Below are 12,634 nucleotides of genomic sequence, written 5' to 3'. Positions count from 1 at the left end.
AAATTTGGATCCGAATCTCTGCTCCCCATTTGTCATCCAGGCCAAGTTGTTTGCTCTTTCTAAGCCTCAGTTTCCCTATCTGTAAAATGGAAACTATACAGCCCTGTTCATGGAGTTGACATGGGGATGAAGGTGGGTTGCAGGTGTGAGCCCCCAGTACCTAGTCCCACACAGAGCAAGGCTTCACAAGCAGTAGCTTCATGGGTGCCTCTGACCAGGGTAGGGGGAGCCCTTTGTGGCTATTCTATGGCCCTGAGCTGCTATGTAAAGATTTCATGGAGAAGGTAGGAAAGACTAATTTTGGACAGTGTTTAAAATCCTTTGCAGATTACAATGTTATCCAATCTGACCCCCATTCCCAGGGTGTCACAGCCCCAGTGGAATTCTTCAGCTTCCAGAGAACCCCACCTTCCACCCGAGACTCTCTTTGAGAGCTTGGGTCCAAGAGGACCACACTTCACACAGCAACGTGGTCTCCAGGGCCTTTATTCAGGAAGGTACAGAGCATCTGCAATCTGTTTGACAGGCACTGTGTGAGGAGTTTGTAACAGTTCAGTTTTCCCCAGGATGAGAAGGGTGCAGAGGGAAGGAGACCTCTGGAGAGTCCTCTTTCCAGAAAAAGGCACTGGCAGGGGGTGAACACCCTGCTTCTTCCCAAGCACAGGGCCTGGGTTATACACACACGGGCTGGCTGGATGCAGAGAAACTCAAAGCTAAATACAGCTACAGGAGGAAAGAGTCCATGGTGGGGGGTGGGGAGGTGGTGGCAGGGCTGCATCCGGGTCTTTCCACCACATGGCAAAGTCCAGAAAAGATAAGGCAAAGCTGTAAAGGAGAAACAGAATCTGGCCTCTCAGTCTTAGTGTTTTGTGCAATTTTAAAAACCAACAAAATAAATATAACTTAAAAACTTCTTACATGACACTAAAGGCAATTCTGAACAAGCAGTTGAGACTTCCTCAAATGCTAAGCAAGCAGTGCTGAACACCAAGAAACCCGAGGACCACATGTGCAGGGGAGGAGGGGCACCTGCTCACGGGCACATGGGTGCTCACAGCTGGTCCCACCCTCTGGGCACCTGCACGGTCAGGACCCAAGGAGTCCCTGCTGGGATGGGGCCTGAGCAGAGAAAGCCTCAGACCACCTGGCACGGGTTCTGGGAAATTCCATTTAGGACCTCCCTCTCCCACTAGGACAAAGGGGTTGGGGGGCCAAGGAGAGAACAACTTGAGAGACAGAGTAGGTGTGGAAGGGGGGAACTAGCATGGTAAATATGAGAACCCCAAACCCTTAATAAAATAATCTTATAAAGACATCACTTGATGTCACGCTCACATATATAATGTCACCTAAAACACAGTATTGCCAGTATAGGCTCCTTGGGCCTCCTGTAATAAACAGCCATTTGCATATTAGCACACTGTTTGCAAACAACTGGTGCCTGCTTAAAGTGCTCGGAAAGTCTGTTCTCTTAAGTAGGTTACGCTGGTCCCCTGTAAGTTTTGTTCATAGCATTAATATGTTTAGCAAACTTGTTTTGTAGACAGAAAGAGGGTAGCCCATTTTGATGAGCCCATTGTAGAACCTACATCTGAATTAATGATGTCCGTTTACAGCAGAGCCGACACAGAGAACACCGGCATCCCCTCTACCCACAAGTGACCACAGGTCGGAGATCCAGTGCTGGCTTTGGTGCCCCTGCCTTCCAGGAGGGTCACGCGCTGTCACAAGGCCTCTTGCATTCAGCAGGGGCGAGGTGACCTTTAGCAAGTAAGCCCACACAGGAGCTCACCACTGTTTTGAACAGGAGCCAGGAAGTTTAAAAGTGATTTCCTTTTAAAAAATCTGTACTTATACATCCTCATGTGTCCCACTCTCCGCCCCCACCAACCGTCACTCACCCAGCATGAAAGGGGAAATGTTATGTGTCACATGGGCAAGTCCACAGTTCCTCCAGAGACCTTGGGGGTGATGGGGGAAAGCTGGGGAAGCCCTCTCTCTGGACTGGTGCCCCCAGGCACACACACCTGTGCACACACATCACCACATCCCTGAAGCAGCTCCCTGCAGAGTGCCTGCTCAACTCTGGTACTCATGTTCCTCCTACAGCAAAGGAGGGCACCTGAGGGCACAGCACCAAGAGCTGGGAGTTCTGTTCTTAAAAAGTCATGCAACTTTTACATTCATATCAATAACACAGACTTACTTGCTTCACAATTAAAATAAGGCTTCAATTAATGGCTCTCCACGAATCTTCAAGCCACATGGAGACTCCAGGAAGAGATGCCTGGAACACGCCCTGGCATGCACACATACCCAGGAAGATACGTGCACATCTGGGCACTAAGGGTCTAAGCCCTTCAGGCCGTAAGACGTATTTCAGGGGAGAAAGTGGTGCCAGTAAGCTGTACCCTGCTTCTTCCCTGCCCATCACTGCCCCACAGCCCTGCCTGTAGCCAACTGCCCGGGCCTCTGGGGCTTATGGAAGAAGGCCAGGCAAGCAAGCTGCGCGGATGGACTGCACCAAGGCCCCTGCAGGTCACATCCCTGTTCCTCGGAGGGCTGTCTGTGCCCTGGCCACTCCCACCCAGCTCCCCAGACCCTGCACAGCAAGGCGGGCAGTGGGAAGCCCAAGTGGCTCTGGGGGCTGGGTGCCACCCCTGGACGCTCAGGTTTGCAGAGCATCCCTCTGAGTGCACAGGCGAATTTCAGATGGAAGAACACAGCTCCCACTCACCTCCTCCTGGGAAGGAGCCAGCCTTCTGGCTCAGGGGTCTGGCCCACAGCTGGTGGGTGTCCTACCAGATGGGTGGGGTCCCCGCTTTAGCAGGCCATCACACAACTCTGGAAGCCCTGGGGCCGCTAAGCAGAGGGTGCTTTACTCAGGGCCAGTGGTTTGCCCCCACTACCAGAAAACTGACACCAGGCCCCTATGAACCTGGGCTCTTAAGGCCCTGCAGCCCAGGCTGGGAGGTGGGGCAGAAGCTGACTGTGCCTGGCAGCCGTACTAAAGGCACCAGCCACCAGGGGTCAGCAGGCCCCCACAGGCAGCCGCCGGGGTTGGGTTGGGGTAAGTAAGGGTGGCTCCCCAGTTAGAAGCCCGCCTGTAGCCAGGCCCCCACAGCTACACTTGAGCTTCCCTCCAGATCCAAACCTCAATGACCTCCCCGCAGGAGCTGAGCCTCGGTGGGCATTTCCCTTCTAGGAGATCCTATTTACAGAGAGAGGTGGAAGCCCCAGCTCCAGGCCCTTCCTTTAAGAAAATACTAGAAAATCTCGTCTCATCTCTTCTACAAAGTGTCTTGTAGTGCAGGTCAGGAGAGTCAGTTCTGAGGCTCGGGCCCAGATGGAAGTGAAGGAAGCATTATGGAGAAAGAAGCATAGGGCAGACGGGGGCCGGGAGTGGCAGAGAGACAGGGCAAGGGTGGCTCAGGCGAGTGGGGTGCCTCAGCACATTTCCGTCAGGATGTCGATGAGGTTGTTCAGGCCGGAAAGGTAGCCATCCTCCCGGTTCCCTTCCTGCCAGGGGATGTCGTGCTGCAGGGTCTGGCCCTCAGGCAGGGGGGTGGTCTTCCCAAAGTCGATCATCCAAACCTTAGCCTGTTCCCTCTGGTCGTGGATGAAGAGAAGTGAGCTGCCGATGACCTGGGGGGAGCAGGGAGGTGAGGAGGGCGGCCGGCCTGTCCACACTGCACCCCAAGGGGGCCTGGATGAAGTGGGAGACCTTTACTTAGGGAGGTTGGGCTTGCCACTTTCTCCCTCATTCTCACTAGGCAGCAGGGCCCATGGCAAGGGGCAGAGCGGGGAGAGGACCTCGTATCCCAAAAGAGCAACCACCTTCAGTATGCACGGTGGTGCATACTGAAGGCAGGCTGGAGATGGCAGCCCTGGCTCCTGCCCTGCCTGTACACTTCTAAGACTTCTGACCACAGCTGAACCTTGGGGCCTTCTCGCCTCCCCGTCCTCCTGCACACCCCGAATAACCATGCATATGAGTGGGAGGTGCCAAGGAGATGTCACACTGTCCCGGGGGCAGAGGAAGGGCCCAGTCCATGTGCAACACAGTGCCTGAGGTGGTGGGCAGCCATCCACCACACCTGCAGAACAAGTCCTGCCAGGCTCTGGGCACCAGAGAGCCCTCCCTGCTAAGGGTCCCTCAGAGCAATTGCATGGCCAAAGGGCTTTCCCAGATAGGAACACATCTCCCAAACCCTCCTCTGGGGCAGCTGGGTGGGGCCAGAAGGACACAGTGGGGTGCATGAGTCACTAACTCCCAGGCCCTGGGCAGGACAGGAAGACCCCCTGGAAATGCTGAGCCCAGAGAGAGGGCTTCCTCCTCCCAGGTGGAAAATAACAGAAGCCCCAGCTAATCTGGCCTCTTCATAGACCAGGAGTTTACAAATAAGACTCAGAAAGGGTACAGCAAAGCAATTTTTGAGAAATAGCAGCAGAGATGCTGAAGAAGAGCGGGCCACGCTGTGAGACAGGCCTGCAGCAGCTGCTGGCAGCAGTGAGGTCCTTCCGCCCACCGTGGCAGGTCGTGGGTGGCTCTGCAGCTTCAAGTCTTTCTGGGCATGGCCCTGGCCTCAGGCAGCCAGGCAGCCCATCCCCTACAGAGGGGAGGCAGGCTGGAGAGTGGGGAGGCTCTGGCAGGCAGCACAAAGACCTTTTATCAAGCTGGGAATAAAGGCTCTGGGAAGACCTGGGGACACTGGGCTTCATCAAGGCCAAGGAGAGAAAAGGGCATCTCAGCAGCTGGGCTCAGTGCAGCTGCTCAGGGCAGAGCCTGCCAAGCTTGCCCTCTGGCCACCCTCCCCTCCTCGTGGTGGTCCTGTCCAGCGCCCCTTCAGGGCCAGCATATATAGTGGACAGGTGTATCCTGAATGAGGGGCAAGCAAGAGATAAAGTCCAAGAGCAAGCCTGGCTGTCTGTCTGGAGGAAGGGCCAATGTGTGATCTGCATGAAGATGCTCTGTGGGCTAGCATGCCTGGCTTCCCCAGAGAAAGTCCCCCGGGACCCGGTGCCTGGTGTCCTCGGACCACTTGTCTATGAGGCCAGTCTCTGGCTGAGGATCCCCCCGAGATAAGACCCTTCCCCCTGGAGGAGCTGCCATCCTGAAAGAGCTACAAGTCTGCAGGGAGTGGTAGGGTCACAGCCTCACATGCACCCACTAGGCCACAGCAGGAACCATTCTTGGGGAGCAGCATGCTTGCAGAGCTGGAGGGGCTGCGCTTGGACTCCTCAACATCAGGATCTTATAAACTCCAGGAACCTGCTAACAACTCCTGAGTCCTCTGTTAGGGTGTAGGTTGCCTACCCACTGCCCACTGTTGCTGCAGACCAACGTCTGGGAAGGCAGGAGCCTCTGGGAAGTGCAGCCCCACCCCCGAGGGCTCCTGAATCCCTGGCCACCCCTGAGAGCCTTGGTGGGTGGGGCTGCTCCAGCAGCTCAGAGAGCTTCTGCCCTACGGCCCTTGGGTATGGGGGACAGAAATCCTGCCACAGCCACGGAATGCATGAGCCTGGAGCTGGGATGAGGGAGGGGGGAGAACAAGGGTAGTGACCCCGTGCCCTGGCAACTATGCATTACTGGGGGGTCTGCTTCTGGCTGCAGTCACCCCTAAACCACCCCTCAGACATCTGAGACAAGTGGGACTGTTAGTGGCAGGCCTGCTTCCCACCACAGGGGCATGGCTCTCAGCCCAAGAGGGAAAAGCCCTGTACCTACCTCGTGGCACTTGAAGAAGGGAGAAACTTCTAGGGTGGCCCGGATGTCCTTCAGCCGGTCCCGGTAGGCAATCTGAGAACAGAAAGGTGAGCAGACTTGTACAGGGCTGGGTTTTTGGCCCCACATGGCCATTAGAGTCACTGGTTGTCAGAGTGGAGGCACCGCACACCCTGAGAGTTCACTCCAGCCTCCTCATCCAGAGGTGGAGTTGCCGAGGCCCAGGGAAGACAGGCAGCCAGGCTCCCGGTCCCGCAAAGTCTCTAACCCACCCCTTCATGAGCAGGAGGTGCTGGATAGCCCTACAGCCTCAAGTGCATTCTGGAACGCCAGCCAAGAGCAGGCAGCATCCCAGCAGGCTGTCACCATGGCATCTTCCTGAACACTGACTTCGGTACCTGCCCTCCCCTGGGGCAGCCGGGAGGCTGACGGTCCTCCCTGCAGCAGTGGGGCATTCCAGAGTACACACCACATGGAAGGTCCTCTGTGGGCACTGCTGAGGAGCTGGGGTCTTCCCCGAAGGCGACCCAGGAGGCAGAGGGTTCAGGCTTTGGAAGGCCTTCTGGGTGCATCCTGCCCACATGTGGTCCCTGAGTCTGTTTGGGGGAAGGTGCCTCTCACAGGAAATCCAGGGCCGGTGTCCCTGTGTGTCTGGGTGTCTGACTGTCACAGGGCAACCTGCCCCCGGGTGTAGAGGCTCATCTCAGCTGAGAGGGTCAAGGCCCTGACCCCAGTGGTCGGAGCATTCCAGCCTGCATGCAGCTGCTGCGACAAGCATCAAGTCACTTTGCCACCCACACCTCCAGGCTCAGAGGCAGCCAGTCAGGTCTGGGGAAGGACATGTGACCCAGCCAGGCCTGGGACACACCCGGGATACAGGGACCCACAGTCTGCCGACCAGCCTGCCTGTGAATTTCAACTCTGTCCTTTCCTAGCTGGGTGTCCTTGACCTCTTAGTTTCCTCATCTGGAAAATGGGGACAAGACTGTCCACACAGCCCAGAGGGCTGCTATGAGGATCCGACGACTGAGCACAGTACTTGGCAGGCAGTAGCCCTGAAGGAAATTCAGCCGTGGCCACTCTCCCAAGGGCGGGTGCAAGGTTCACCCTAAGGGAAATGGTGAGTGCTCACCAAGCCTCCCCGTTCACCGCTGGGTGGGGCTGCCAACTGCCACACCTTTCTCTGTGCCTTCTGAGCAGAGGTGTGGGGCCGTGGTTCTCAGTGCAGGTGTTGTGGCCATGGCTGCATGGCCTGGCTCAGTCCAGAGTGGGTAGTCCCAGACCAGGGCCCCATGCCAGCTCCTCCGGGGCCCGGACTCACCAGGATGTTCCGGTTTCCTTTAGTGAACTCTCTGAAGGCCTCGGTGACCTGTTCCCTCGTTTTGGTCTTCTTGAAGTCCCTGTTCACAGAGCCATCTTCTTTCTGAGAAGGGGAACAACACCCCACCCAGAAGGAATCAGGAGAGATGGGCACTCTGCCTGACCACCCAGCTGTCTGAAAAAGCCACTGGGCGCCCTAGCAGCTCTCCAGGGCAGTGGGGCGGCCAGGTGTCCACCATAGTGCAGGAGGGCCAATGGGGCAGCACAGCAGAGAGGAGCCTGTCCTGGGCCTGGCTGAGAACAGGGGCTGGAGGAGAGGGGAGGCCTCGCTCGCCCAGGGGCCTGGCCCCAGAACCCAGATGTCTGAAGGCCCCTGCCACCCAGAGGTGCCTCCCTCACCAGATAGGAGAGAGGTACCGCCATACCTGTTCAACTCAATTCCCTTTGTAATTTGAGACCCTTTCGGAATTTCTTACAGGGACTGCAGGTTCCCTGAAAGCCAAGATACAATGCTGCCCCCCACCCCCGCTCTGCCCCCCTGATTTGCCCCCCCTTCTCTGCCCAGTGTGGAGGATGGCTCCATTTTCTCAGCCCCGCTCTGAGTCTGTTCCCGGGAAGCATGGGGGCTTAGTTCCTCCAGGGGGAAATCTGTCCTTTAGGAACAAAGGATGAGAGCAGATGGCTCTGCTAGGACCCTCAGACGCGGATCTGTGCACCAGCAGGCTGGACGTTAGGGAAGCAAGCAGCTGCCTCTGAAAGAGTAGTTGGAGCCCTGACCCCGGGAGCTGGGTGGGTGGCATGTCTTGGGCTGGGCCTTTCCTGCGGGGTTCTTTGGGGGTGTTTCCTGGACCAAGGGATGGGAGAGGCAGGTGGAGGGCTGGTGAGGACAGCTGTTTCTCTTGGAGCTGATAGCCCTCCACTTGAGAAGACAGCTGTCGGCTGTTCCTACAGCCAGACAAAGGCTGGAGACCAGAACACCCTCTTGACAGGTGGAGGAAAAGTAGATGTTCAGATAAAGAAAAGAAAAGGGGGAGGAGGATGAGCGTATAATTTGCATCCTGCCTGACGGCTGGACATAAAAAGGAGAAAAGCTGGCTTCAGACAGGGAAGGGGCAAATGGCTTTCTCAGCCCAGAGCTTGCAATGCAGATCTCTAGGGGAAGGTGGGAACGTTCCCCTGCATGCCACCATTGGCAGGAGCTCTGCCGACTGCAGGAACTTATGGCTATGTGCCACCTGCCAAGAGGCTTCAGCTTGCTCACGAGTCAGGGCTCTCAGCTGCCCAACCCTGACTCTACTGCTAGACAATGTGGGCCAAGAATGGATGGAGCAGGGAAACTCAAGAATGCTAGAGCGGCCATCATCTGCTCTGAAGGGATGCTGCCCGAGACCCTCAGGGGCCTGGCACCTTGCAGCTGGCTCTTTTTAAAAGCAAGGGGTGGGGTGCAGGAGCTTGGATGTAGGGAGCGCATTCTTACCTTTCTCTGGAGACTGAAATGGAAAGAAAGGAGACCAAGGTAGCCTAGAAGGTTGGGGGCCTAGTGCAGCTTCAGCACACATATGTGGTGACATAGTGGAGCACAGCGAGGGACACAGCTCAGATGCAAAAGCAGCCAGCAAGCCTCCCTAGCCTGTGTCTCATGACCAGACACGGTTTTCAAGCCATAGGCAGAATGAGCCTACTCCCCACACTGGCATACATCCAACTGGATCCTGGGTGGATTCCCTGGGCCAGGCATGGTCTAGGGTAAGTGCTGACACTGGGCAGGGCTAGATGCCATCCCTGCTCCAAAACCCCACATGGACACCCCACCTGAACCCAGAATGAGAAGCAAGTTTATTTTGCCAAGTGACTGTCCTGGGGTGGCTGCCCACGCCCTGGGCCTCTAAGAGGAGGAAGTTTACAGCCTCTGGAGATGCCTGAGGGCAGCCAGGACCCCTGGGGTGGATGCTGGTGGAGCCTGAGCCACCAGCCCTCCCACCTGGGCAGCCTGACAGCCTCAGGCCACACCTGGCTGGCCTCACCTTGATGCCCTCAATCCTGAACCCAAGGGTGGCGGTAGAGCTGATGGTTTCCCTCCACTGCATGTACCGGGGCTTGGTCACAGCCCGCTGGGCTTTCTCCTCCTCGGTTGGGGCCTCCGGGTCCACCTCAATCATCTTCTGGTACATGTCCTTGCGGAGGCTGGGCTTCTTCCGGGCCTTGGTGAGCTCCTCCTCCAGGTAGGTCCTGGTGGGAAGGAGGACATGGGGGTTGTTGTGGGACCGCTGCTCCCTGGGGCCTCGCTGAGGGCTGCTGTCCCCTTAGTCAAGGTACTTATCCAGGACGGACTCAGCGTGGGGCGGCCCTGCTGGAGAGGAGCAACTCCATTCCCACACCACCGAGAAGGCCACACAGAGCCTCTGAGCTGCTCCATCTAGCGGAACCCTCCGCAGAGGAGCTGCCATGGCAGGGCAGCTCCGTGGCTTATCCTGTGCCCCCTCCCCTCATCCTGCCAGGGTTGGAGTGGGGGCTGAGGGTAGGGTCTACTCAGGGACCCAGCTGGCCCCACTTTGCTGCCTGGGATCCTTCTATAAAGCCAGAGCCCCCAAAGCTGGCCTGTGTGGGAGGGAGAGCTCATTCTGTCCCCCATGTCCCCATCTCCCTACGTTCTCAGGCAGCCTAAAGGGCTAAGCCACCATTAGATGTTTCTGGCTTTTTCCAAAGAGGGGACATCATGAGTACAAAGGTCAGGCCAAAAGGTGCCTCAAAGGGGCCATGATGCTGGAGGGAAGGTCTGGGGGCTCCATGACCTCAGTGCTGTCAACAACCACGCCTAGCTCATCCTGCCCACAGACATCAGGCCTCCGCCCAGCCCATGACTCCTCAATCCTGAGCCTCCTGCAAAAAACCCGAGAAAACATGACCGACTTCATTTGCTCATTGCCCTGTCCTCCAAACAAGCAGGATAAGCCTGCTGGCTGAATGGGGGTGGAGGGGGGGGCAGTCCCCTGGAAACTGGCAGGTAAGAAGGGAAGGGATCATACAGGATTGGAGCAGCCTGAGGCTAACCCCAGGCCCCTGGGCTGCCGTTCACCCCAACTGCCAACTGAGGTGGGGAGTCACCCCAGAGCACAGGACAGGAGCATGCTGTGGTCACAAAGGCCCACCCTCTCCTTGCTCCTATTGTAAGCCCCTCTTCTCTCCCCAGTGGGCTCAGTCACTGCCCATCACCCTTCATGAAACAGAAATCCACAGGGTCATCTGAAGGAGGTGGAAGTGTCCCCCCCGGCCCTGCGTGGGTAGCAGCTGTGACAGCAGGTCTGGCCCCCACCCCTGCCTCGCCCCTCCACTTCCACATGTCCAAGCTGCTTTGCTGGTTTGGGACTCAGAACAGACTGAACATCAATTCATGATATCTCTAATTGGTAAATTTCAGAAACCACTGTATCAACTTATATAAGAAAACAAAATACTTGGGTGTGAACTTGGGCCTGGTCAAGGACCTTTCAAGAGGTGATGAAAAAACCTCCTGACTTTCAGAGGAGTGTCTGCCTTGGTTGTGCACACACACCTGTGCATGTACATACACATACACACATACACACACACACACACACACACACACACACACACACACGCACGCACGCACACTGTGTGCACAGCCAGGTCAGCGATGCTGGAGCTTCAGGGCAGAGCCTGGGGGCCGCCAGTGCTCTTCTCATGACGCTGGCCCATGGGAGAGGATCTGTGTGCGGTGTGGTGGCGGTGGGGCCCCAAATGCTCCCGAGTACCTGCACTTCTGCAGAGAGCTCTCAGTAGCTCTTTAGGCGGGAAGCAGGCCTCAATGTCAAGTCCTTTTTTGCATGGGTCTTTTCTAGAAAGGGCCCCCACAGCTCCATCTGGGCAGAACTGCTCACTCTCCAGGAGGGCAAAGGGGCAGGCAGAGATACCCACAGAGGCCATCAGTAGGATGGTGGGGCAGGGGGTCCACTGGGAGATAAGCTGCACATTGTTGGATAGTGCTCCACCCTGTGCACCCAGGGGAAACCTCATCTCACATGGGGTGCAGAGGCCTGCTGGGTGGAAAGGCCACTCAAGACTAGGCAAAAGGAGAACTCCTTAGGGGCGGCAGACAGCAAGCCCATGGGACCCAACAGGTGACACCCCAAAGCCACCCCAGCTGCAATAAAAGCAGAGGTCCTGCAAACAGTGTCCACCTGCTGGCCCTGATCCATATGTCAGGAAGACACATCCAAGTCTCCACAGCAGGTCGCAGAACACAAAGAGTAGCAGGATCCAGTCTAAGAAAACTCCCCAGAGCAAGGTGAGCCTATATCCATGGGAACTGGGTCCCAAGGCACCCTTAGTTTAAGATACTACAGGTGCCTGCATCACCTTCTCCTGAGGCCCCACCCTAGCCGTGGGGCACCCTGCCCCCCGCCAGAGCCACCCTGCACCCCAGGCTGCAATGTCTGGGCCCTGGCACTCCTGGACCCCCTCCTCCGTGCTGACAGACCCACACGTTCTGCTAGCCAGCTCTCTCCCACTCACTGTTTGGGCTGGGGGCACAGCAGGGGCAGGGAATGCGAAGAGCCTCTACTGGCTCCCCACCAAGCTCATGTGATGGGGACCCCTAGCAGGCCCCCCGACCTGAGGGGGGTCCTCTGCCCTCTCCCTTGGGAGGCTCAGCACCCAGCCAGCCCCGGCTCACTGCAGAAGGGAAGACCCTGTGCCCCTGCCCATCCTGTGAGGGCACCAGGGTTCTAGTCATCCAACCAGACCCCCAGGCCTTGCCCAGGGGAGGTCTCTGGGTGAGGCCCACAGTGCCGGGCCTGGGAGTCCCGGGAGCCGGCTCACCTCACACCCATCTTGCAGTCCATGACACAGGGTGAGTCGAAGTCAGCCAGGAGGTCGTCCATCTGGTTGTAGCGCTCCCCATCCTTCACCACATCCCCATGGTAGGCAGGCACGAAGGGCTTCAGCACATCAGCCATCAGCCGGTCCAGGCACCGCTGCTCTGACTCACAGTGCTTCTTCAGGATCCGGCCATTGGCAGCAGCCTTGAAACTCCCTGCAGGGCAAGGTGGGAGCAAGCCCTTGGTCCCTAGCCATGGCTCTACCTGCTGTGACCCACCTATGTGGCAGCCCCCTCAGTGACAGTGCCTGGGCCTCTCAGCTGAGGGCTCACTAGGCATGGGGCTGGCAGTGTGCCTGGGGCCCCCACTGTGGACTGAGCATTTTAAGGGAAGTGGGTTGAAGTCCCAGATCCCCACACTGACTGCAAATCTGGTTTGGTTCCTCAACCTCCCTGACCCCATGCTCCTCATCTGAAGATGGAGGGACCCGAGTGCCAGGTGCTGCGGGTTAGCAGGGCTGAGCAAGAGGTCTGAGCCAAGAGCTATTCACCCCCTTGGGGTTACAGTCACCATCCCTATCTCTACCATTAGCCTGCTTCTCAGGGAACAAAGATGCTCCCCGTCTCAGTAGAGGAGAAGCCCTGATAGGACAGGGCTCAGAGCCCCACCAGGAGCCTGTCTGCGAAGGGGCATCTAGGCATGGCTCTCCTGGGTGGTGATTATTCTGGGCCACAGCATCAAGTAAGTTTTT

At 57.3% G+C, this 12,634-nt stretch overlaps 1 protein-coding gene across 1 annotated transcript in view; it reads right to left on the bottom strand.

The window, feature by feature from the left end:
- Positions 1 to 470: 470 nt before the first annotated feature.
- The window catches only part of ITPKB (inositol-trisphosphate 3-kinase B), an 89,813-nt gene continuing 77,649 nt past the window's right edge, over positions 471 to 12,634 (bottom strand). The window contains exons 4-8 of the mRNA XM_017658969.3: positions 11,885 to 12,098; positions 9,070 to 9,274; positions 7,047 to 7,148; positions 5,729 to 5,800; positions 471 to 3,645 (exon numbers count right to left, since the gene is read on the bottom strand). Coding sequence (XP_017514458.3) covers positions 3,448 to 3,645; positions 5,729 to 5,800; positions 7,047 to 7,148; positions 9,070 to 9,274; positions 11,885 to 12,098 — 791 coding nt within the window. The 3' untranslated portion in view covers positions 471 to 3,447. The remainder of the gene's footprint in view (positions 3,646 to 5,728; positions 5,801 to 7,046; positions 7,149 to 9,069; positions 9,275 to 11,884; positions 12,099 to 12,634) is intronic.

Source organism: Manis javanica, chromosome 11 (assembly GCF_040802235.1).
Source record: "Manis javanica isolate MJ-LG chromosome 11, MJ_LKY, whole genome shotgun sequence".
In the NCBI taxonomy this organism is placed as follows: Eukaryota; Metazoa; Chordata; class Mammalia; order Pholidota; family Manidae; genus Manis; species Manis javanica.
This window is presented reverse-complemented; position numbering and strand designations above follow the sequence as displayed.